This window comes from Notothenia coriiceps, unplaced genomic scaffold (assembly GCF_000735185.1).
Source record: "Notothenia coriiceps isolate Sejong01 unplaced genomic scaffold, NC01 NC01_scaffold00033575, whole genome shotgun sequence".
In the NCBI taxonomy this organism is placed as follows: domain Eukaryota; kingdom Metazoa; phylum Chordata; class Actinopteri; order Perciformes; family Nototheniidae; genus Notothenia; species Notothenia coriiceps.
Genome location: NW_011366276.1, coordinates 15,097 through 41,473, shown reverse-complemented (window position 1 = coordinate 41,473; position 26,377 = coordinate 15,097). Strand labels below are relative to the sequence as shown.

At 42.2% G+C, this 26,377-nt stretch overlaps 2 protein-coding genes across 4 annotated transcripts; one reads left to right on the top strand and one right to left on the bottom strand.

The window, feature by feature from the left end:
• Positions 1-2,877: 2,877 nt before the first annotated feature.
• On the bottom strand, positions 2,878-10,574 carry zfta (zinc finger translocation associated). Its single transcript, XM_010789982.1, is given in 6 exon segments — positions 2,878-3,277; positions 3,279-3,461; positions 4,526-4,981; positions 5,719-6,102; positions 8,205-8,717; positions 10,121-10,574. Coding segments are annotated over 6 exon segments (1,968 nt in total). The 5' UTR covers positions 10,245-10,574; the 3' UTR covers positions 2,878-2,969.
• Positions 9,983-24,648, top strand: LOC104961657 (PHD finger protein rhinoceros). Of its 3 annotated transcripts, none has more exons than XM_010789984.1 (7): positions 9,983-10,078; positions 12,814-16,225; positions 19,364-20,023; positions 20,463-20,512; positions 20,598-20,659; positions 21,953-22,266; positions 23,361-24,648. In XM_010789984.1, the coding sequence occupies exons 2-6, from the start codon at positions 13,010-13,012 to the stop codon at positions 22,261-22,263; spliced, it is 4,299 nt and encodes a 1,432-aa protein (XP_010788286.1). In that variant the 5' UTR covers positions 9,983-10,078; positions 12,814-13,009; the 3' UTR covers positions 22,264-22,266; positions 23,361-24,648. The 3 variants fall into 3 exon arrangements, with proteins under 3 accessions (XP_010788286.1, XP_010788285.1, XP_010788287.1); XM_010789983.1 differs by lacking the exon at positions 9,983-10,078 and adding an exon at positions 11,652-11,805; XM_010789985.1 differs by lacking the exon at positions 9,983-10,078 and adding an exon at positions 11,963-12,012.
• The last annotated feature ends 1,729 nt before the right edge of the window (positions 24,649-26,377 follow it).

The following is a 26,377-nucleotide window of genomic DNA, read 5'->3' as shown; positions in this document are numbered from 1 at the left end:
ACACACACACACACACACACACACACACACACTTCATTTTTTAAATAATTAAATGCTATATCAGAACTCTTCCAGAGTGACGGGGGGGGGGATTCTTAGCCAAAGTGGAACGTTGGACTGAGATCTGACAGTGTCTCTCTGTCAGAGTCCTTCATTATCACGTCATGATCAAAAGCTTCAACTGAGCAAATTCTGTCAATGTACACCAGAGTATTAGGGGCACTGTTAAGAGAAGAATTTGAAGAAAAAAATGAAGAGTAAAAATATGTAGTCTTTTCCCTCAAAATATGACTTGTTTAGCTTCATATTATTAAGTCTTTTGTTTAATTGTAACATGACTTTTACCTCAAAATTCAGATTCTCTTCTGACATTACACATATTACATTATTTTTCTTTTAATATTATATTTTTCTCAAAACACAACAAATGTCTTATATTATATAATTTATTTTATAAATTCAGACTTTCTCAAATATATTAGAATTCCACTTCCTGGTTTGCTTTAACAGTAGCCCTACTACTCTGCTGTCTTCATAGCATCACCTCCTAGACAACCAAAGCTGACACGATCACGCCTCTAAAAGATAACGGATGAAATGGTTGTTGATGAAAACAGAATCCCTGAGTTACATTTTCCAGGTGAAGACGTGACATTTTATGACTTTTCTTTCTTTGACAGCTGAAATTATTCCTCAACATCGTCTGTTGTACAGTGAAAGGTAAAATAAAGCAGTAGGCCTACCAAAGTTAAAGTCCAAGAAACACTCGCCAGCTGTCAGAGGACAAAGTCTTTGTTGAATCATGATTGAAGTAGAAAAACTGGACATAATAACCAACACGCTTTGTAGAAACCAGGGTGCATAAAAGTGCTTGTATAAAGGAAAAATAACTCAATTTTTTCATATATTTACATATCCTTTTTTTGTGCAGTTTTAGCTAGTAGATGATGGTAAAATGCAGGCCGGTGACTTACGGAGAGATAACATATCTCATTATAACGATGAGAGACAGGGTCTCCTCCACTGTAAACAAGGAATTAAATAGAGCGACTGCACGCTGGCATTAATTGTCTTCAGCAATAACATCAGTCTCATTCAGCTGAACAGGACAGCTGGGGTTAAGTACATTTTTGGGGACAAAGTGCTGTGTTGTCTTCAGACACATCATCATAAAATCAACTCACCTCGGCCTCACCGAAGACTTTCAACTTCCTGAGACTCAGGCCCTGACCAGAAACAAGCCCTGGAACATTATATTAGGTAGTAAGCATGTACAATGACTTCAAATGAGCCAATTTGTAGGAAGAAAATATGAACTATTAATATTAAATACTAACAGGAGTTTGAATTCCTTAAGCCCCTTTTTCCTATTAGTGGGAAATCAAAAGGAACTTGGCTGCTGGTGTTTAAACTCACCACAGTTCATTTAGCACTAAATCACCCAGCATTTACTAATGGATTGGTTGAAAAGTGACTTATTGCGGGGCGAGTGGGTGATAAACTGCACCTGGTGAGTTAACTGCTAGCATGAAGGCTATCCATTAACATGCTAACGGTAGCCGGCCACAATAGCGCCAAAAATTGTCACGTCACAAAGGCTGGGCCGCGGTTAAATCGTTTTTGCTTAGGAAGGTTCCAAATTGAATTTCTCCAGATGTATCTGAGTGGAAGCCATGATAAGAATCCTCTAAATACTAACCAACATACCGCTGTCACATTAGCACGTAGGCTAATGTCAGTGCCTCTGAACACCGCTCTGTCTTTGCCTCATTTATTAAGTTCTTATGAATTCTCTTTCACATTTCTTCTTGAGCTTGATGGTAAATGCCATCAGGCCAAGAAAAAAACATTTATTTTTGTTTATTTGACCGCAGCCCTTCAGATTTTATGTGATTTGTACTAGTAGTGAAGGTCAACGGTTTTCTTAATCAGATGCCATGTGTAATCTGTCAGGTTATTTGAGTAGAAATGATTGACCTTATTTGACTCTGGGCTCTCCTACATCACCAGGCAGGTGAGTGCGGGTCATGTTCTATCTTGGTTTCCCCTTACTGTTCTTTCCTCTGCTGGGATAATTATCCAGCTCCTTTTGAAAGGTTTACCATTATTTTGGGCACACATTTAGAGGTTTCATCTAGCTTCTGGTGTGAGAAAGGTTTTTTGTTACCATAAATATTAAATCATTTGTATTATAATTTATTACTAAATCTAAAAAGGTTCACATAGAGCTGAACCATACTTTCTTTTTTTAGGCCATGACATTAAGGTTGTGATATTTTAAGGTTGTGACATTTCCTACCTGCCCCTTTAGTCAAAGCATACCAACATTTTGAAAGAAGGGGGAAAAAGGGAAAATTGCAGTATTTGTCAACCTTAGTGTTATTCTCAGATTGTGTCCATTTTCCAAAACGCTTTACTCTGCACCTGCAAAGTAGAGATTAGGACAAAAGCAAGAATAGAATAAAACCCTGTTCGACAAAAAACACATTTCCCTTCAACCCCCCTGTTTGTTTGGGTCAAATCTGACCATTCTACTACTTTCATCAATCAATTCTGATCACCACTTTCATTGAGTTTTGAGTGGTTTAGTCAACTTTGATGTTCCTGTTCAAAAATGAGCCCCATAGGAAATTAATGGATAACCCTAGATGATGTTCATCCATCAGAAAGTACACTCCACAAATCAACAACCATGTTGATTTTGGAATACATTTTCACTGTCTAATCTTTGTATACTCACTGCAGTTATTCATGTAAACCTGTCAGAGACATTGTTTAAAGATTAATAGGGTGTTAAATTAAATTTGGTGGTAAGTTTTTGTGTTAATGTAAGTGCAGTTAAAGCAGACAGGTCCCATTTGACCAGGAACACCAAAGTAAGGGAACGAACACGACAGCAGGGTTAAAAAGAAGAGGGAGGGCTGTTTCTGACAAGGGGCCACGCGAGTAGCGACGGACGGAGGCCCTTTCTAAGTGCCAGAGTGTGCTGTGGCGGGGGCCGGCTGGGTGGGGCCGTGGTCCTGGGGGGAGCAGCAGTCCCCTGAGTGTGTGAAGCTGGGGGCCGTCTGGCTGTAGCTGAGCAGGGCCTGCTGCCTCTCCTGGGCGCTGTAGAACAGGGAGTGGGGGTGCACCTGCTGCACGTGCCTCTTGATGGTGCTGACCTTCAGCGTGGCCAGCGTTGCGCCGCACACCATGCAGGTGAGGCCGTGTCTCCGGCAGTCGTAGTCCATCAGAAAGTCCCGCCTCCAGCGCACCTGGTAGTTCCTGCGCTGGTCCTTGCCGGGGTAGTGGCTGTGACGGGGGGAGGGGGCCCGCGGCGCCCTCCTCTCTGGGTTTACTCTTGGCTGCGCTCACGCCCTCCTCCTTCTTTATCACTTTGCCGTGCGTCCTGACATCAGGGGGGCTGTCCTCGTCCGTCTCTCCCAGGGGGTTCAGGACCTCAGCTTCACTCGGGGGGGTTTCTGATGAAACAGAGAGAGGAAACGCTGTAGCCAGTGGTGTAAAGTAACTAATTACATTTACTCAAGTACAATTTTGAGGCACTTGTACTTTACTTGAGTATTTCAATTCTTTGCTACTTTGTACTTCTACTCCACTACAGTTCAGAGGTAAATGGTGTACTTTGACTCCACTACATGTATTTAATACCTTTAGTTACTTCACAGATGTGGATGAATGATGTGAAATATAATCAAGTGTTAAATCAGACTTTAGTTCCACCTGGAGTAAATTCACAAGCTACCCTGCAGTATACAAAGTCATTCAAACTAGCTGCACCTTTACCAGCTTTGAGAACACTCTAATGTACTTCTACTTTTACTCAAGTACAAGATCTGAGTACTTCTCCCACCTCTGGCTCAGAATAAGAAACAGCTTTATTACCAGGTAGGTTTACATGTACGAGGAATTTGTAGGTAGGCTGTAGGTAAACAAAAAATGAAACCACCATACTTTTGTTTGCCAACTCACACGGTGAATTCAGCATCATGAACATCTCTATAGCTCTAATTGTATCATTATAGTAGGATATTTGTTGGAGCTATATATTCATTTGTATCATTTAATAGTTTAACATTCAATTTCTTGCTGCTATTGTTTCTAGTAAATAATAATAATAATATATTTTATATTGTTTGTTATAATAATAATAATAATAATTCATTTATTTGATATAGGCGCCTTCCAAGGCTCTAAAGGTTATACTGCTCTCCTTGCCAGGACCCTTGTCTGTCTAGCAGATTGGTCTATTAAGAGAATAAGAATGTATTCTGTATATTTTATAGTGTGTAGATTCTCATATGAATATATGTATTTTCAATGTGAATATGTATATATTGCTTTTGATGTTTATTTTATTTGTTTCTATTTTTAAGAAATGTTGCAATTCTTGTACATTGACTGTCAAAATGCTGCTGTGACAAAACCATTTCCCAACTTGGATAACTAAAGTATCGATGTACCCAACTTAAACACGTTCTGAATCTCAAGGGAAATATTTATGATCAAATAAATACATCCTACACACCGTTCTGAATGTGCGAGCCCTCGCTGGGGTAGTCTTTGGTCCAGGCGGCGGCCATGGCCTCCCTCTCCCCCCGGCTCAGGGTGGTGGTCTCGGGGTGACACTCCTGGATGTGTCTGCGAAAGCTGCTCACCTTGATCTCCTGCAGCACCTGAGAGCACACCATGCAGTAGGTACCCCGGCCCGGGGGCCCATAGGCCACCAGGTAGTCCAGGCGGAGCCGCCACGGGTCCCCCATGCGCAGCCGCCTCTTCCTGGGCTGCCGGGGGGGCGGGGGTCCCTGCTGAGGAGCTCCAACCCCCCCGTCCTCACCGATGAGACAAGCGTCCTGAGTTAAAGTGCCGTCGTCTTCGGGGTACAGGTCCGTGTGGAGCTGCAGGGCCCCCACCTCCTGAGCAAACAGCTCCACCCCCCCCTCTTTGGTGTCCGGCTCTGATTTGATTGAGGTTTCTGACTCTTCTGTGATGGGACAGAGAATCATACAACACATGAAGATTAGAAGACATACAAAGATGAGTTACTTTTCACAATAACTACAGTTGGTAGGACAATATATCCCAAACATGTGTGCAATACATTGTTTCTTAAATGTTCATTTCTAAATGGAAAATACCTCGAGGATAAATCCTTATTAATGTTCATGTTTATTAATGTGCACTGTCAGGGTTAAATAAACTAATAATACAATTAAAAGAATAGGACATTCTTTTGCTACTAATATAATTATAATATATTATAATAATAATGCTAAAATTGACTTTATTCACAAAAAATGCTTTTAAATAAATAAATTGAACATGTGTCACATGGGTATAGGCATATGCTGCCTGTCCAGTTCCTCCATCGTGAGGATGAACACTGCTTTGTTACTCTACTAAAACCCCAAATGTGCCAGGGGGGTCTGAGGGAACTGTTGCTGAAACAGTCTTTATGGTTCCATTGTTGCTCATGCAGCACAATGAGTAACTCCTAAAGTCAACAGACATGGACTTTGGTCGGGTGGGGGCCGTGTTGGAAGATTCAAGAGGGTGACGGGGCTCACCCTGTTACCAGGGCAACACTGATCCCGATACGTAGTGATAAAAAGGGTTGATGGACTCTTTGATTGTGTGTGTGACGTCAGCACATTTCAGATAAGACTGAATGACAGGATGAACTATCCAGAGGTTGTGATAGGTCAGAGACTGTGCTCTTACCGTGAGCCTGGGCCCAGGCCTGCAGGATGCAGTGCTTCTCCTCGGAGCTGAACACCAGGGAGTGTGGGTGTGTGTCCAGCACGTGGCTCTTGATGTGGTCCAGGTGTAGCGAGGGCAGCTCCCCCCCACACACCATGCAGAGCAGCCGGCCTGCCTCCGCCTCGTACTCCATCAGGAACTCCTGGCGGAACCAGGCGTGCAGCGAGTCGTTCAGGTAGCGCTCCAGAGTCTGGGCCGAGGGCCCGGGGCCGTCCTGCTCCTCCCCCTCCTCCTCTTCCTGCTCCTCTTCCTGGGGCGGGGGGGCTTCACCCTCATCAGAGCCAGGGGACAGACTGTGGGGTTGTTGAGGCTGCTCCTGGTGGGTCAAAGGCTCCAGGGGTTCTGCTGGATTTAGAACATGTAAAACAAAACTAAGTTTTAAAGCTGGTTTGGGGAGTAGCAATGATGTTTTTGATATGTCTACATTCAAATGATAGAGGGTTCTTTAGTTTGCTTATTAACACTTGGATGGCCTGTTTCACCGTTTGAACACAGAGATAACAAAGTGATCATATACATGACGTCCTTTATGAGCACATGACACATGTTGAAATAAGCAAATTATGTGGGAATAAGGGAAGGCATCAGCTACATTTCATTTGATGAATAAAACAGATAGGGAGGGATTTATTTTCAATCACAGGAAAATGTTATTTTAAATAAAGTCCTTATAACTACACTGGAATGAAACAATACATGTTTTTCCCCAAAATAAACCCTTTTTTCTTAGACCCAAATGTGCACTTGTTGGGGGTGACACTTTAATTGTAAAAGAAGAGACACTTATTCACTTAGAAATTATCAGTTCAAACATTTAAATTGACCTGTTTGACCTATTTCAGTATTTCTTTTCAGATTCCATTTCAAGTGGGATTGATGCACAGTAATTCACTTTGAATGTAACTGCTACATTCAAACGATGTGGTTAGAGGACGCCAATGCTAATCCACAGTGATCATGAAAACATGAAAAGGGAAGTACTTGTTGTTACTGAAAGCAGAAAACCAAGGCATTTACAGGAAGGAAGCCCCTGTGGGCTGGCCTCCAACGCTACGTGGCTCAAATGAAGTCAGTGTATGTTGGACACACTGCTCCAGTGTCTGAACCAGGTCTGAATCCTGTAGCTCTGACCTGCTGTAGCTACCTGACCATCGTGCTTTAAGAGAAAAACCGGACAGAAAGTCCGGTTAAAGACCGAGGTGGGAAGAAGTGAAGGACAAATACTTTGTTCCTATACTTGAGTACATTTTTCTGGTATCCGTACTTTACTCCACTATTTTTTCTGAAAACTTTTTACCTTTACTTCTTACATTTTCAAAACAGGCTCTTCTTTAGTTTTGATCTGCATTTGGTGGCGTGGTTATTATTATTTAGAATCATTGCGTGCCTTTTTCAACCTAATGTCATACAGAAAACAAGACCGGTGTATGTATGATGATGACAATGACAGTATTACAGTTTGAAATATAAGTTCTTTAATGTTCTAATAATATAAAGTGAGGTCCAGTTACCAGCTTGACTCTATAAAACAGGTGGCTACTTTTTAGTTAAGTACATTTCAAAGCCCATATTTCTTAATTTTTTACTTGAGTAAAAAAGTTAGGTCAGTTCTTCAATCTTTGCCAGAGTATTCTTGAACAAGAGTATCTGTACTTCTACTGTAGTAAAGGATGTGTGTACTTTTGCCATCTCTGGTTAAAGGTGGAATCTTTAGAGCTGCAGCATTTGCTTTCTTACCAACATACACTTTAAAAGCCTATTATTAGTGTAAGCTAGCTAGCAGTGTTCTTCTCTCCTTCCTTTGCATACACATTGTTTTGTTTCTTAGTGATATCTACTGCCAATTACACAAACAAATCCTGAAACCATTGGCAGTGATGGTATTTCATTTACATTTTGAGGGATACACTTATTTTAATTCAGTCTAGCTTAGAATAAAGACTGAAATCGGGGCTAGCCTGGCTCTATTCCAAAAGAACCATACCAAACCCTCTCAAGCTAACTGATGAACAGGATGTATGCATTGGAGTCAATAGTGTTTCCTTGGTTTGAATGTAGAACAAATAGCTTATTTAAGCAGTGCTGCTTGACTATTTGGAAATATCAGATTAGACCAGAAGCACATGAACACAGTATAATAACTACTTTTGGGCCTTTTTTTTGGAAGAAGCATAGTATTGGCTGTTTTTGCCTTGTAAAAAGGTGTGAAAAGGCTGGATTAGATTGCTTTTTTAAACATTATCCAATTGTATGATTTTAGTTTTCTTCATCTGAAATATATACCACAGGCTTCCTCAGAACAGTCTCGTCCAGGCACATTCCCCCCTCTGCAGGCCCAACTATACATCAGGACTGAATCATGACATCACCCTCTCCTCTCACACCACCATGCCAAGGCATAAAGCCACACTGCCACCAAGTGTGACATGTAGAAAGCTCCTACCCACCGGCACTGTGTTGGTCTGAGTCCAGCTGCTCCTCCTCTTCCTCAGGCGAGGGTCCCGCAGCAGAACTGAATGCCCTTTGACCCCCGCCCAGACTCAAGTGGCTCTCCCAGCCTGAGCGGATGACCTCCTTGTCTGCGGAGCTCCACAGCAGAGAGTCCGGGTGCTTCTGTCGGATGTGCCTCTTGATGGTGCTGAGCTTCAGGGTGGCCAGCGAGCTGCCGCACACCATGCAGATCATCCCGTGCCGCTGGGGGTCGAAGTCCATCAGGTACTCGCTGCGCCAGTATTCGTGGTAGTAGCGGCGGTGGTCTCGGCCGGGGATGCGGCTCAGGCCCGGGCGCGATGCTCTCTGGACCCTGGGTTTGTGTCCGGAGGGCCCGGGGGCCGGGGAAAGCAGGGGGGGCTGGTCCGGGCCCTCTGTGATGCTCCAGTAGCTGGTGCCTGGGGACCCGACAGGCGTGACCATGCCGGCCTCTGACTCCTCCTCATGGCCGTTGGCAAGACAGTCCTCATCTGACAGAAACAAGAGAAGTGTGATTTACATGTTGTTATGGTGGCTAAACATCTCAAAAGGCACCCTCATGAGTTTGGATCACCAGTTCTAGTTTTCATCTGTTACCGGTTCCTAATATGGGCTATTTTACCACTTTTATGCATTAAAGAATGATATAAATTACATCAACAATTAATATTCTTCTTTTATTGTACGACTGTTATACTAGGAACAACTTCCACTGTTTCTATAAGTGTGAGATAAGTTGTTCATTTAAAAAAATAAAATAGGCCTGTTACACAGTTTCAATTGTGCATTGTAAATGTACATCTTAATGAATAGCATCTGGTTCCCAATAATAAAAAATAGAAATAGTATGTGCTTCTATAAAGAAAAAATATCAGACCCATAAACACTCACACAACTTTGGTATCAGCCACAAAAAAACATGTTTGGATCAGGCTTTATTCTCTGTGTCCCGGCCATTGCGTAGTTTACCTTAATGTGAGACTATTCTTTCATACACAGATTGTGGTTGTTCACAGGCCTCCCTTGATTTAAATTGCACATTTAAAGAAAGAAATAATCAATTCGAGATGTTATTCAAATGTGATATTCTCAGATGTCATTGTTTGGCTTCAGATGATTGACAGCTGGACATTTTCCAATTGGATTTCTAGCACTATCACTCTTTATAAAACAACTTTGAAACACAGTTTGCAAACTGTTCAAGTCAATTGAGAGTTTTAAGTCCTACATAAAGGAATCTCATGAGAATACAATAGAAGAATTGGGAGGGATGAAACCCTCTTTAATGGTCTCACATGTAGAGCACACAGTACACACTGTGAAAGGTGTTCTCTGCTTTTATCCTAGTACCAGGAGTCTAGAACTAGGAGCAGTGGGCAGCTATTGCACAGCGCCCAGGCGGCAATGGGAGTGAGGGGGGAAGGGGGGTGTCCGGTGCCTTGCTCAAGGGCACCACGGCAGGGCAGGAGGTGAACTGGGACCTCTCTAAGTAGCAGTCCACACTCCATTATTTCGGGGACTTGAACCGGCGACCCTACGGCTCACAGTCCAAGCCCTTACTGACTGAGCCACTGCCGGTGTAACATATATCTAATATGGATTATGTATTCGAATCATTCGAATAACCCATATTATTATTGTGTATCCATTGGTATGAGTCTGCCGGTACCAGTGCTCTCCACTAGGTGGCGCCTGAGTGCCTTGGTACGCCTGCCTGCGTGCTGTTGAGCCTTTGTTTATAGGAGCCACAGAGACGGACGGGCCATGCTGCTCCATGGCATTGTCCCTACACGGATTAACTGGCTGTCTGACAATGGCCGTGGCTCTGACAGCCACGCAGTCCCACTTTGCGGTGAGAAACACCAAGAATAATAACACCAGGTTTTTTCTTTACCTCCCAAGTCACTCTCCTCTCGCGTCGCTTCCTCCTCCCCGCTTATTATTAATGAGAGCAGCTCAGCCTGCTCGGCACACCGGAGGTCCACAGGCTCGCTCTCCCCCGTCTCTTTCTCTTCCATCCCTGGCCTGGCCGCTGTTCAATAGTGGCTGCTGTTCCTCCTTCTTCACTGTGTGGCAGTGCAGAAGCGGGACATGTCACACTGAAACAACATGTTACAACAGTGACATGTTCACACCGCTCGGCTCCGCTCGACACGCATCTGGCAGCAGGCGCTCGCGGAGGAGCCCGTGCTCTACGATGTCCCCCACGCGCCCCGCACGGGAGCCAAGTTAACTTTTCATAAAATCACACTGTCATGTATTCCGCTGGAAATCCACTTCCTCCGCGCTGCGCTGTGTGGTGGCGCCTCGGTGAAGGCCTCCAGTAATGTATTTTAAGGCTCTTGCTTGTCTTCAGGGTGGGGAGCCGGACTAGGGGCCCCTGGGGCTCCTTAAGGGGCTCCTGGGTAAATTTAAAGAGACAGTAGCAGCGTCGACAATGCACACCCACCCCGGGGGGGGGGGGGGGGGGAGCAAACGTAGCAGCAGGCGCTAATACTGATAAGCTGCTAATACTAATGCGGTTGTTCTCACAAAATCAAGCGATGACAGAAGCGCTTTGGTTCGGCAGAGCATCGGTTAAAACGCGAGGCGGGTCCATGGGGAATCAGGGCCCCACGATGAGCTCCAGCTCATATGTTGTGCTGGTGATCCCCTGAAGGATACTGTTTTTAAATGAAATCCTGTGTCTAGTGTTGTTATAAAATGAGCTATATTGTGGGTATGCTAGATAATAGCTTGCTTGATTATAAATAGCGCTGCAGCTAACTGCTAGAACATTTGTAACATGTTTTCTTACTAATCAACTGCAGTTCTACATAGATAATTGTATCAGCCCTATTTTTGTATGCTATTTGTAGCTATTCAATTCATACTGGAATTAAATCATTATAATTTAGATGGAGTTTTAGATTCCCTTGAAAATAGATTTGGATTTATGACGAGATGATTTACAAATGTGTGTAGGCCTACTGCTAAGCCCATCAATGATGCACATTTGGTATGATAGCCTATATTGTTATAATATTCCAACCATAAATCGCACTGTGGCCCTATCCCTGATGGCTCTGCTCACGAATCGAGGTCATCTGTAGAAAAATCCAATAAATCAATGGACCTTTGTCCAGCAGCTGCTCCAAGTTGTTAAAGACTATATGTGACTGCCTGTTTATGTAATCACTGTGCATTTTCTGGATGCTGTTTAGATTGGTTATGTATGTAGGCATGTAGTTCCAAATGTCACTAAATATTGAAGTAAAACAAGCTTAGACAAGCAAGCCAGGCTGGTTGTAATTAATGCATGCAAGATAAAAAGTCAATTTTTTTTATATTGATATCATTTCTATGCTAGGATTTGAAAAGAAGGGGGCGTTTCACTGTGCTGTCTCTGTGTGTCCACAACGTATAGTACACGCATACACACGCGCGCGCATCCAGGTCCTACATCCTGGTACTTTTCAGCGTTGTCAAGGCAGCCTCAGAGCACGGTTGGCTGGCGGAAAGTAGCTGCAGTGTCCTGGCAACATATCTGTCCAAAAACGTTCACAAAAACTGTCCCGGAAAGTTAGGTGTAACTAAAAGGTATCGGGTATGCATGTCTTTCTTACACATGTTTCCAAACGGCCTGCTTTACGACAGTAATGCGCGGGTTTTCTTCTTTTAGACAGGCAGCACACTCAGACAGTCCGTGTGGACAGAGCAGGAAGATCCTGTCCATTGTGCCTGAGAGAGACACAGCGTTCAGGCTCGATTTACGCCCGGAAGCTGCTTCTTATTCACCATATTTCTGTGTGTATCGTTAGTTAGGCATCAACTGGGTCGTTTCGCTGCGTTTATTATCAAATAGACACCGAAAAAAGAATAAAAATGGCTCTCGACAGATATAATTTGTGATAGAGAGGGACAGGTTTAAAGGGACAGTGTCGCTCTGCTTCCTTCCTGGTTCCTGTAGCTCTACATAATGCTACATGCACGCGACGTGTTTGTATCAGCAGATATGCTGTGGTTTGCAGATATTTTGTATTCATAGTTGTAAATAGCACATTTGAATATTCAGCCACTAAAAACATTTAGCCTGTCTCACGTGGGAATCGTGTTGTGAGATAGGAGATGGGCGTCTTAGCTTACACATGCATTGTCTTGATCTGCACGTAATCCATTTAAACAAGCGTCACTGCAAAGAGAAACACTTGCACGAGGCCAAATGTAATTTATCTCTTTAGTAATAAATCAAGAGTTACTTCGTAAGCATGTTAAATTCATGTTTTCACAATTATCTTAACTATTTGTGAATCCATTGCATATTAACTGTTTTAAATGTGATAAACCACATGAAAAATTAACTGGGAGTCATATCTAATCTAAACTCACGTGTATTCCTTTGTTTTACAAGGGAGAAATATCTGAAAATCCTTTCGCTTTCGGACCTGTTCACGTGTGCTTTTTGTAGGAAACAATATAAATGGTTTGATAATGTGCTTCAATACGGCTTACTAATCAAATTCATGTCATACATTTTAGATCACACTGTCTTTGATATCAGGATTGGGACAAAGTAACATGCAACTAAGACTTTTTTTTTTTTCTCAGGTCGTATGCATACTGATGTGATGTTTGAGAGATTTGGCAGCTGCTCAGCAGAGCAACACACCTACTGCGGCTTCATATAGGAGGACACCATGTATGTTAATGGAGGGACGACTAAGGGGATGAATTGAATCAGTGTGACAAGGGAATAGCCAACCAGTACTTTTGGACGAGAACTGATGGGCTGCCCAAGCTTGCGATGCCAACTGCAAAAGACAAAGCTGGTTCAGCGTCCCACCGCTACCGGCCGGCCTCGGAATATGATGATGCCACCCTCACCCAAAAGAGACAATACTGGAGAACAAAGAAACGAGAACAGAGGGCCCGACTGACAGAGCGCAGAGGAAAGTCCTCACACAACAGTCAAGGGGGAAAGTTCGTACATCTACACGCCCCTGCAGCGGGGAATTCCACTTTATCCGGCTCTTTTGCTGCTTTCTCCTCTCCTTTGCAGAGTAACGATGACTCGTACAAAGCAGTCAACGTATCTCCTGCACCACAGACTGGGAAAAGAGTGGGGGACAGCTCAGTTGAAGCCCCTGGCAGAAAGGAGAAATGGCTCAGTACGATGGAACTCAACAAGGTCTTGCCTCAGTTCACTGCATCAAGTTCCATCCCTGCCAAAGCTGCTAGGCGCAACGTAGCTACAGTAAGGGGTGCTGTGAGTAGAGCTGTCACCTCTCACAGTGGAACCCAGCTGAACCCCCCCTCAGTGCCTCCAGTCAGAGTGACCAGAACCACCAACGGCAGCTCCGCTAAAACACAACCTCAGCCATGTGTGTCTATGCAGGGTGCGTCAGTCCCAAAAACGCAGAATGAGGCACAAGTTGTATTACGCATTCAGCCCAAACTCTCACCCCCCAATGTGACCACAGGTATGATTATTGTGTCTTCTCCATGTGTCCCGGTTTCTATTAAAACAGAGGGTCAAACAGAGACACCTCAGAGTGGAACAAAGAGTGCCTTGGTCACCACGCAGAGGGTTAAAGTTGTTAGCAACTCGCACTCTGTCATGGAGCCAGAGGACCAGAGAGCAGCCAGGCGCAGAGAGCAATGGCGGATCAAAAAGCGAGAGCAGAGGGCGAAGCAGGCAGCTCAGGTCGCTAAAGCGAGAGAAAAGACACAGAGCGGTGAGATGACGATGGCAAGGCAAACAGCACAGAAAGCAGGACTTGTAGGGGGCGCCATTCTTCAGCATCTTCCATCTCAGTCGTTGTTGAGAGGAGCCGCCCAGAAGCAGTGTCCTACCCGGGTAAAAACTTCCTTTACATCTGCCAAAAGGGAAACGTATAAACTGCAAAGTTGGGCAGCAAGGTTAGCTACAGTTAACCTACAAACTAATCGGATAATACCCCAAAACCCACATGGGAATAGGACATCACAGACAGCCATCACATGTAATGTTATATCCGTGAGAAAGCGAGGAGAGACACAGAGAAAGCTTCCAAGTTATGTAAATATTTCTAATGTTTCCAAAGGGATCGCTCGTTGTAAAACACCTAGGCAAAGGATTATCGACGCCCAGAGGAATTTCATGAATCAAAGAAACATAAGATGTAAATCCCCTTTTCTTTCTTCAGTCTTTGGTAGCAGAAATATGCCCCAAATCGACCCCAACGACACACCTGAGCAGATCATAGCCAAACGGCGAGAGTATTGGCGGATAAAGAAGCGCGAGCAGCGAGCTAAGCTGTCAATGGAAGTGAGGGGTCGTTTGATGGAGAAGGACTCTCTGATGCGAAGAGTGAAGCGTTACCAGGACATCCTAGAGGAGATAAGGAGGGCCAGAGCCATGGCCCAATCGGGAGGAAGCACCCTGACCAACGCCTCTGAGACCATTGGAGGGTTCATCAAAGAGGATGGGACACTGACCATTAACATTCCCCAGGTTTCTACTGATCACAACACTGCGGCACGTAGAGGTGAAGAAGAAGCTAATAATACACCCATCTCAAAACCTCAGCATCCACCTGATACTCAACAGCAAGGCACCACACCCATTCCTGTCAACCAGCCCCCCCCTCCACCTCACCCTACTCAGGTAAGAGTCACTTTTCCTCCTGCTGGACAGTCGGTCAACAAGCCTCCGAGACTACTGTCAATCAGACCAAGGACTCAACTTGAAAGCACAACTGTTAGTAATTCACACAAGTCAGCAATCCAAACTGTTAGTCAGATCAGACTCACTCGTCCTCAAATCTCTCAAAACACCGTTACTGGAGGAACGACAGCAGGGTCTAACCTCGGTGGCTGTGTCATGAAAATGACCGTCTCGAGTAGTGCGGTGTCTCTGTCCGCGCTCTCTCTGGATCCAGCGCTAACAGAGGAGGAGAGGATGGCTAAAAAGAGGGAGTACTGGAGGATAAAGAAACGAGAGCAGAGGGCAGCTCGCTCTGCTCGACTGAAGCAGGGGATCTTACATGCCAGGGCCACGGCAGCCTTACAGAGGAGGAGGGCCCAGAAGCAAGCAGCAGCAACTACTGCCACACAAGGTGGGAGTCTCACAGGAAACGCACAATCTCTCCCCAACAACAGTGTGCCTATTACGCCAAATGCAAATGAGATAAAACAAGAGTCTGAGCCTGTGCCAGCAGTTGACCTAAATTCTCAACCAGAACATGCCATCTGTCCAGAAATCAGCCCCCCCACCTCCCCACCACCACCACCTCCAGCGCCTCAGCCGGAGCCTGACCCAGCTCTGAGTTCAGACAGCCAGGCTACCACTCTGCTAGCCGTGGCCTCCATGAAGAAACTCCTGGAAGAATCCCTGAGCACAGTGACCCACATTAAAATAGAGTCAAAGGAGGAGGCCTCACAGCAAGAGATGGAGCCCGCCTTACCCCAGAAGGAGGGGGCTCCCATTACTGCTGATTTGACATTGGAGATAAAAAGCTGGCAGCCAGATAGCGATGCTTTGGTACCAGCGGGGTCACAAAGCCCTCATCTCAAAGACGCACCCCAAAGTAGCGACACACTTCCACATTTTCCCAACTCCAACGAGGTAGTCCTGAATCCCACCTGTGAGCACTCATCCCAAACCCCTTCAAATTTCATATTGGACCCCTCAGTGGAAGCCTCTGACATCCCATCTTCACCACACAGAACCCTGAGTCTTCCCACCAAAACAGAAAGTCATGAAAGCAGCTGTTCCCCAGAGCCACCAAAGCTGCACCACCTACCCATGGTTCAACTGCAACCACAGCAACAACAATGTGAACAACAAATTCAAGAAGAAGGCCAAAACTCCCCGTCAGCTGAAGGATACTGCAGCGTGGGGCCCGAGCACAGTGGGATGATTAGCCTGCAGAGGAAGAGGGAGTACTGGAAGCTGATGAAGAGGCAGCAGAGGGCCAGGCTAAGAGCCAGGCAGAGAGAGAGACAGGCAGAATGCAGCAGTCGACCCAAACACATTCAGGTAATGAGACACATGGAGATAATGATCATTGTCTACCCTTTGCAACATGTAGCTGACATTCGATTGCCGAAAAAGTATTTCGATTTTTACCACACTATAAAAATACTTAATTTCAAGTAAAAGTACTGCATCAGGAATGGTTTTAATTAAAAGTATTTAAGTACGATAGGGAAAATGTACCTAAAGTATTAGGTGTAAAAGTACTCATTAAAGAAAAAACTCATAAAATATTAAAATATTTTTTATATTTTAAAGCAAAAGCAGTAAATCTTCACATTTAAGAAGCTGGAACTGTGAAATATTTTTGAAAGAGAAAGCGTTTTAGTAGAATTGCTGTCTGTTAGCCAACTCATTGTTTTAGTTATGAATTATTTAGCTAAATATAATGTTGGATGGTTTAATCTATAACAAATAATCACCTTGTTAAAGTTTTTCATAGGTGTTGTGTGTCAAATCTGAATTTATAAAGTAACTAGTATATACATCTATAAAATAAATGTATTGAGTAAAAACTACAATATTTGCTTCCAAAATGAAGTAGAGTAGAAGTATAAAGTTGTATAAAATGAAAATGCCTGGGTAAAGTACAAGTAGCTGAAATGAATTGTAGTTGTCTACTCTTTTCGTTTTCCTAACATGCATGACACTAACATGTTGCCAACAAACACATTGATGTTGGTTTGTTCAGTCAGTTACAAGTGTTGGAAGAATTACTCGGATCCTTTACTTGAGTAAAAGTACAAATACGATGGTCTTAAAGTACTACACTAAAAGTAAAAGTCCTAACTTCAAAATTGTCCTTTAGTAGAAATACAAAAGTATAAGTATTCAAATATACTTCAAGTACAAAAAGGGAAAGTACTCATTCTACAGAATGGCCTATTTCAGAATATATTAAAGAATGTAAGTATTATGAGCTAAATGTACAAGTATGTACTATTGTCTTCATATTATCCTGTTTTTAAACATGTAAGAGCATTTTCAGAGTGGACCACATTTAAATACTTGAAATACTGCGTGGATTAGTATTCCAGTACTACATTACTTCATATCGTGTGTTTTATATGTACAAAGTAACTGAGGGTGAAATACATGTAGTGGAGTAAAAAGTCAGATATTAGCCTCTTAATTGTAGTGGAGTAGAAGTATAAAGTAGCTTCAGAATCAGAATCAGAAAGGGGTTTATTGCCAGGTAGGTTCACACGTACGGGGAATCTGACTTGGTGTCATGGGGCATACATAACATATAAAACAAACATTAAAAAAATTACACAGATAGCGAACTATATTAAGAACACTGTAATAAAAATATAGTAAGATAGCAATCAAATAAAGCAGTAATTTACATCGAAATAGAATGCAATAAATTATGGAATATAAAATATGTGCGGTTAGCAATATTTACACATTGTAATGTAATGCATAGAGTCTGCGTTGTGTTTGAGGTAAATATATAAATATACATTTGATTGATTGATACATTTATTTCGAACAAGTAAAATAAATAATTTACAAAACACATTTATTTGCGGTGCATAGTCATGTCAGAGAAAACAAAGGGACATTTACAACAACAGCATTAGCAACATAAACAGTCCCACATCTAGTGTTCGAAAGGGAGTGAGAAGAAGTATAACTTATTTAATCTCACCCCCTCGTCCCTAAATTATTTATTTATAATCTATAAATAATTATCATTATTATTAAGAATTATTATTGTTATTATTCATCTGCTTTACTTGTTGATTGACATATATACATATACATATATACATACACATACATATACATGGATACATACAGTCAAACACCAGTAAAGGACAAGTATGTCAAAAGATTACATTACTTATAATACTTAGTAAATCTCTGTTTGACAGCAGTAAAACATATGTGTTAGGCTGTTGGCTCAGAGTCATAGGAAATGTCATCTTTGAATGCTAATGCTAACACATGCTAACAGTATGTTAATTAGCCTTTGTTTAAGGGACACTGTATTTCCTATTTGCGGGCCAGTACAGTAGTTGCTATCCATTCAGGCCAGGCCATGGGCTGAACCCCAGGAACAGGTTTTAGCTGTGAGGAAAGACACATGTGGAGCAGATGTTAGCTGCACTTTTGGCTGGTTAGTTTTGAGCAATAACTTTTATTTTGCTGGGATAATGCGCTGGTGTCCAAGAACAAGAACCCTTTTTCTAATGTCCCCTTTAATAATCAGTGCACTGAGGCATCTAAATGTCAAAACCTTTATAGCTAGAGCGACGGTGTTAAAATAAAGCCACAAAGGTCCGTTTATAATCCCTTTAGATGATTCATTCTGATGACTGAATTCAAAGCATCCGTTGATACTGAAGATATCAGTGTCAATGTTGAGAGAGTGGTTGGAACCCATGCAGAGTTCAAGGTTCCTCGTTCACTCTCCAGCTGTAACCCGAGTCAGTACACTGCAAACCTCTGGCTGGCATTTGACATTTGAACAGCAAAAATAGAGAGGAGTGGACTAAGAGGGGCCCACTGAACGAGAAAGGCATACACACGCATGCATGTTTCAGAAAGATTATTGTCTGCTTGGGTTTTATTTGCATTTTATGAAATGATTGGCATACATAACAAAATATAATCACCTCTTAAATCACACTTCAGTTACACCTGGAGTAAGTACTTTAACTATATATTGATGCTTATACTTTTGTGCTTTTACTTGAGTAACATTTGCAATCCAATCTTTCACTTGTAACAGAGTATTCCTACACTCTGGTACTTATTGTACTTAAGTACTACTTTTACTACAAGAACACGATCTGAGTACTTCTCCAAGCTCTGCACATAATGGATACTACATTAATACTCATACTACATTAATACTCATACTACATTGATTGTCTCCTCAAAAGTGTTGTGTTCTATATCTTACCCATTTCCCCATCCTTCATCAAAGATATGAACTTGGTTTCTGATTCTTCTATACCCTATAGATATTTCCCAGAAGCCACACAAAACATTACAAGACCAAAATAAATAACTCTCCAGCATGGGACAGTTATTTAATATCTACAGTAGAAAGGACATGAACCACATAGCATACTGAATATAAAATGCTCTATTTCAGTATGTTGACCTGTGTTGTGTTTTTGTCTTCAGGCTCCAGGTCGGCTCATCATCAACACTGTGAAGGGGGGGCATCCTCCAGTGAAGCGACCCCTCCAGTCCCGGCACCCCCACTCCTCTCTGTCTGCAGTGAGTGGTGTCCCCACTCTCCTGGTGGTTAGCCCTACAACATGTAGCGCTAACCGGTCCCCTGACAGGATCCAGGTCAAGCTGCCCGTCCCCCCTGCCTCCCGCCCCCCCAGGACCCAGCAGAACCACATGGACACTGGGCAGATGGTGTCCACGCATCAAGGAGATCACGAGAATCAGCAAGGCATGACACAAAAGTGGACGTCAACTCGCACAGGTGTACACAAACCCCCCTTCCTGCCTCCTCTGAAGCCCCCAGAGAACCCACTATCCAGCATCAACCTGCAACCTATTGAACCCCCCCACACTCCGAGTTCCAGTCCAATACAAATCCCTTGTGCTCAGAGTGCCACACACATCATACAAACTCACACACCAACATGCTCCATGGTTCCACCAAAGGCCATCCCAGGGGAGTCTGAGGAAGACTTCCTGAGGAGGAAGAGGGAGTACTGGAGGGTAAAGAAGAAGGAGCAAAGAGCCAGGAAGGCCATCCGGGAGAAGGGGGGGAGAACCCCCAACCACCTGAGGTCCATCCTGCCTGCCCAGGATCTGCACACACAGGTAAAAGCTGTCTTATCTACATGCTGTTGTGATGGAAACAATCCCAAATTGGGATCAACCAATGAGATCTTATCTTATAGCAGATAAAAGGCAAGCAATACTCAAATAGCTAACATGTTACATATATAAAAAAGTACACATTAGTAATAACATGTTTTAAATAAAGACAAATAAGTACTTCTCCAAATGAGTAACAGCATTTAAATAGCTAAGTGGACATTGAGATATTATAACAATTATGTTTTGCACTCAAAAATAATGATGGTTGTTGTTGCTCAGTAGGATTTCCAGAACAAAGTGTATATATTGTACTTTACAGGTTTATTGCACAAGATCTCAACAGTCTGTATAGTGTGAGGGTCTACCAGGGGCCAAAGATGAGTTCATTACAATCTGAATTGTTTTTGTTCAAACCCTGATGTTCTGATGTTCCCTGCAGAGTTGTGGTCAGTGGGTGAGCTCCTCTGAGGAGTCGGAACATTTCATGAGGTTTGTATTACTTGATCTATGTTTTTCAAAAGAGTTTAGATGCCAGCTCGATGTGATGATGAATGTAATGTTTCTCTCTTTAAAGCACGTCAAAGGACACCGACCCAGCATCCTTCTCATTCTCTGGCTTCTCAGCTCCAGCAGAAGGTAACGTATCAACTCTGTCCCTGTGAACTGAGAGTAATGCAGAGAGGTGAAAGCAAAGTGAAATTACTCCAGTAATGTCATCAAGTAAATACAATTTGAACACGAGTGCTGAAAAAACTGAAATCTTGACTTTGATTTAAATGTATAATGTCAATAAAATTCCATTAACTGTATTAGGTTAGTTGAAAGCAAATATATTAAGTTGAACATAATATTTTTAATTGAATTGAATATTATTGCTTTCCACTAACTTAAAGGTAGGGTAGGTAAGTTACAGAAACCGGCTCGAGTGCACTAAAATTTGAAATTACACAGCCAAAAAGAATCCGCCCCTTCCTTCAGACTTCCTTACAGAGCACCTCCTCCGCGAGAGCAGGCTGCAGTAACGTTACATATCAGGCAAAGCTAAACACATCTAGGTTAGCAATACTACACAGCCAAAGCAACTCCGATATTGACTCTGGTTTGACTTCTCCTAGTTTCCACTTTATTTTTGTTCTTAATTTGCTCCGTTACATTTTTTCTTTTGCGACCAGTAGACGATGTTGAACCTAACTCTGCCATGGTGAAAGTGGCTGCCTGTTGCTGGCGAGTCATTGAAGTACTGCTGCAATGCACGCCCAATGACGGCACGCCCAATGAGGGCACGAGATACATTTGTGCGTGCACGAGCTGGAAGGCTGACGGACAGGGCGGCAATCCAATCCGTTTAGCTATCAGGATGTTAAGAGCATTCCATGGAATATAACAAAAAGTGTATCTCGAGCCGGTTTCTGAAACTTACCTACCCCACCTTTAATACAGTTATGTGATCTTTTGACATTAAAGTCAACTGTTCAGTTTTTTCAGTTTCCTTAATATTGTACTAAAGCAAAGGACTTCTTCCGGTAGAAGAAGTCCTCAGATTTTGTACTTAAGTACAATAAGTACCAGAGTGTAGGAATACTCTGTTACAGTAAAAGACCTGCATTCAAAATGTTACTCAAGTAAAAATAGGAAAGCATTATCATAAAAATATAGTTAAAGTACCAAAAGTAAAAGTAGTTATTGTGCAGATACTCAAGTAAAGTACAAATACCTCATAACTGTAGTTAAATACAGCACTTGAGTAAATCTACTTACTTTACACCAGTGACTTCTAATAATAACGAGTCAGTAGCTGATCGTATACACAGTATCTAAAACTGTCTCTGCAGTGATGAAGTACAACATTGTGTGGTTGTTCTACTATTATGAATTTCTTCCTGAGAGTGCTCATTCAAATGGGGAATTGTGTTTCCTTCCTCTCCTCAGATGAGTCAGATATTCTGTTTGCAGACTATGAACAGGATGAAGAGGAGGGTCCGGTCTCTGACGCCGTGTGGAGGAACCGCTACCTCATGGACCACGACCCTCTGAACCAGCTGCTGGTGTGCATGGTGTGCGGGGAGCTGCAGTACTCCCACAGCCTGGAGGGGGTGAGGGCCCACATCGACGAGGCCCACCCCCACACCCTGAGCCTGGAGCCTGGGGAGCAGCGGCAGATCCTGGAGGCCTGGGACGAGCAGGTGTCCCGGAGAGAGCGCTTCTTCACCAGCCAGCTGCAGCAGCACAGCGCCGTCTGACAGGTACAGCCGCCAGAGTGAAGTACATCTACTGCAGTACTCTACTTAAGTACCATTGTTGGGGCTTGTACTTTGAGTTTTTGTATTGTATGCTTCTTTATAGTTCTACTCCACAGTTGTACTTCTTACTCAAAAATATCAACCTTCCTCCTTTTTTCTATGGGCAATGACATCATAAAATATGACGAGAGAGAAAAGAAAAAAGGCACTCTGCACAGACCATAAAATAACCTTTCTTTCCATTACATTTTTTACATTGTATTTAGCTGATGCTTTTATCCAAAGCGACTTACAGTAAGTACATTCGACCAGGAAGATACAACCTTGAAGAAAACAGAATCATATAAGTACATCCGGTTTCATAGAGCCAAACATTTCAAGTGCTACTCAACTGGCTTTAGATAAGCCAGCCCTTTATTAGTATATAAGTGCTTTGTTAGTAATTCTATCGCTCGAAGTGGAGTAGAAAGAGATGAGTTTTCAATCTGCGCCGGAAGATGTTTCCTCATTTAATACACTCAGGGATTTTACTGCTACAGCCTAACTGGGTCTTCTAGGACTAGGGATTCAATTAAAAAGGGGCCGCCTAGAGCCCCATGTTTTAGGGTCTGGTCCCCAATCAGCAGACCCGGGTGTTTCCATTCTGCCTGTGCCTCTGCGCCTGTGTAAAGGCACTGGTCCCATTCTCTGGAAGCTGTCACCTGGGCTCTGCTTGCTGCTCCTACAGGGAGGACAATGGCATTTGGAATGGCACATGGAAATATTTGGATATCTGTAAAAGTGTGTGTATATTTCAATATTGTCCTTGACACAGCAGAGCCCCCCCACATAATACATCTCAATGTAACCCCTGTGTACTATGAGCATTAGTTTACATTAGCTAATGTTAGCTACCTTTGTTAGAGATGATAATTCCCTCTCAGTCTGCGTTAGAGAAACAAATAATATTATTCTAATGAGCTGAACATGTTCTTTCTTCTCTTTTGAAACTTCTTAATACTTTCATGACCTTTAGTATGGAAGTCACGAGTCCTGTGTAGCAGTAAAACTGTCGTCTTTATTTTCCTTTTGCTGAACCGGTCCGACTTGTTTTGCAGAAGCAAGCGGGAGCTGAAGCGAGGAGGATATGACTGCAGGACACAACGGAAAACCACCAACCAGGAGAGAGAAAAAACTCACACTAACTGTCTTATTTATTTCAAATCATTTCTTCTTACCTTCATAGAAAATCATCTTGACATAATGCTGTATGGGAACATCCAACCCTGAAGGCAGCTTTACCTCCTTTCCTAGAGGGGTTGTGAGGTGGCTTTATGAAAGAAAGTATGAACATTTGTTACATTGAAGTTATGACAGCTGAGATTTTGAGATAATATTCAAGAGAAGTCCAACATTCTGGGAAACAAATTCTAACAACACAAAAAACACACAGATCAGATTGACTACTTCCTGAAATCTGCAATCATTCCTTCAATTTCTGCCATTTTTAAACCTCAACACCTTCAAGCATTGGGTGTTTCCCACAGACTTATTACATGACAAAGACGCTTTTGATAAAGTATTTAGAACATCATAGGAGAATAAAAGTAGCAAATACAGGATCATAGCGATTTTCTTTCATTCTCCAAGATTCTCCTGAACCTGTCGTTTCAAAGACATCATGAGGTGCCCTGAACAAATGTAAACCACCCCAAGTAAGAAACAATCTATAAGTAATTGTGAGGTACACTGTGTTTCCCTTTCAACAATAAAAGCATTGAAATATGTATTGGTGACAAACATCAGCACTCCGCGATGTAACTGTGCATCATCGGTCACGGAAAAAACTAACTATTTTCAATCTTTTAGACAGCAGTAAGTTTCCAAACAGTTTTCCGTCCTCATCAGCTGTTAGACCCTGTTAATGCTACCTGCTTCTGGATAACAGATACACACTAATGTTACAATTTCCCCAAAAGTTTTGCAAAAGGCAGAAACCCTTCAAATCTGAAAAGAGCACCCATTGCAGAAGTGCCTTAAACCTGCCTCCTCTCTAATGGCCAGCAGGGGGCGACTTCACTGTCAGATTGTGTAGAAGTCTATTAGAAAATGACCAATTTATGACTTGATTTATGACCTCAGTAAATGTTTTCCTAACAAGTTTATTGGCTCAATTGCTAGTTACAACTTGTTGCTACTGAGCATGATGTTCATTTAGTCAAGTATGATTCAATTTAGAGCAAACTAGACCATAAAGCCCGTTATTCTTTTGGTTTACACGCAGCCACTGTGTTGTCTGGTTTGAAGGTTTTAGAACATAAGTCACGACTATCAAATCTTTTTTTCGTCGAATGTACTTCGCATACATTTTTCAGCCATAAGCTAACTTTGGGACATTACACTAAATACATGTAGGAATAGTTTACATCAGACATGTTACATGTTGAGCAATTAAACTGATTAATTGAGTAAAAAAGTCTATTTCATCAACTGAACAACGCGAACACATGCTGGTTTTAAGGCATTATACAGTACATTTAATCCCTCTCCCCTGTGTCAGCCAGCTATGAGAAAATAAACTGCGTCACACACATTCAGCACAAGAGTTTAACATTTATACTACAGTTAATCTTTTTTTGTTAAATGTTCAAATATAACGTTTATCTTGCACTTTTGTCAGGTTGCATTCAGGTCCCAAACTGTTCTAGACTTGTTAGTTATTGGATTGTTGCATGGGTGTCTGGAACTGTTCCATGACTTTGTATGTGATAACCATGCTGTTCTTCAAACCCTTGCATACGTTATGTTGTATGTCTTTTTATTGATTTTTTTAAAATCTATTCTTTAAAAAAACACCTGCGGTTCATATGAGCTTCACCATGTAAAACATCTGTACTGTAAATACACAAAATACTAAAGTGGTTATGAGATGCCAATGTTTTTTGCTGTTTACAATTGTTTGAGCAATTTGATGCATTATTTATTGAATCTCCTCTTATATATGAGTATTGATGAATCATTATCCATATCTGTAGAGTTCCATGTTAGAGAGGTTTCTCATTTGTGAGTCAAAAGGATCCAGAGGCTTTCCTGCATGAGTAGTAAAAAGATGGACGGTTGAATATGAACTCTGGAATGCATTCCCACCTTTTTCTAAGACGGTGTTCTGTTTGAGCACAAAGCTGTATGGTGTGTGATGCTTGGAGACACTGCCTGCGCAGCTGCACCACAGTGTGAACAGCTGGAAGAGACCGAGCCATTTTACCTTCTGAGAATGTAACTCTGACTTGTTTACCAGTTCAAAGGGAATGTTTCGATGCCTTTTCAGTGATAAACCTTTTCTACCTTTGGGCTTAATCTGCACGCTCTTTTTTTAATTATCACATTTCTACATTGAATCCAATTTTCCAACAGGACTTTCTGTTTCCTGTACTACCTTGCTGTATTTTTACTATTACTATGTTTAATTATTGATATATTTGTGTATATCAATTTTCTATCATTTTTAAAGACCTTGGTTATTTCCAATATGCAAAAAGAAACATTTATTTAAAGCTTACCCTGCATTAGATTGATTGAAGAATGCATTAGAGCCAGTCAGGAAGTAAATAAACAAAAAGATGATTATAATTTATTTGACTTTTTTGATAATGTCGAATTTTCAAAAGCTTCATTTTTTAAAGTTTATTCTCAAAATGTCAACCTCATTCACAACTTTTAGAATTTAGAATGCAAAGTAAAATAAAAACATCTTCCTCTAATTATTTTTTTCTGAGGTCTGGCCTTAAAACTCTTCTAATACTGTAAAAACAATTATTCAAAGATGTAGTATTGCTCTTTTATGAAGTTATTGGAAACACAAGTCTGCATTTTGAAGAGATGATAAACATTGAAGCAACAGAAGCCAACATATTGCATTTGTTATTCCCATGTTGGTCAAGAGACACAAATCCAGTGTACAACATGTCCCATAATGCAACAAATTGAATATTTTACTAGACCCCGCTTTCCTGGTTCACTCCCATTGTTTTATTGGCCATGCGGAGAAAAGTGACCTTCATGTGTACTCTGTTAGGTTTCCCTTTCCAGTATGTATCAGTAAACAAGTCAACACCTTCAATTAAATCAGGTTTTT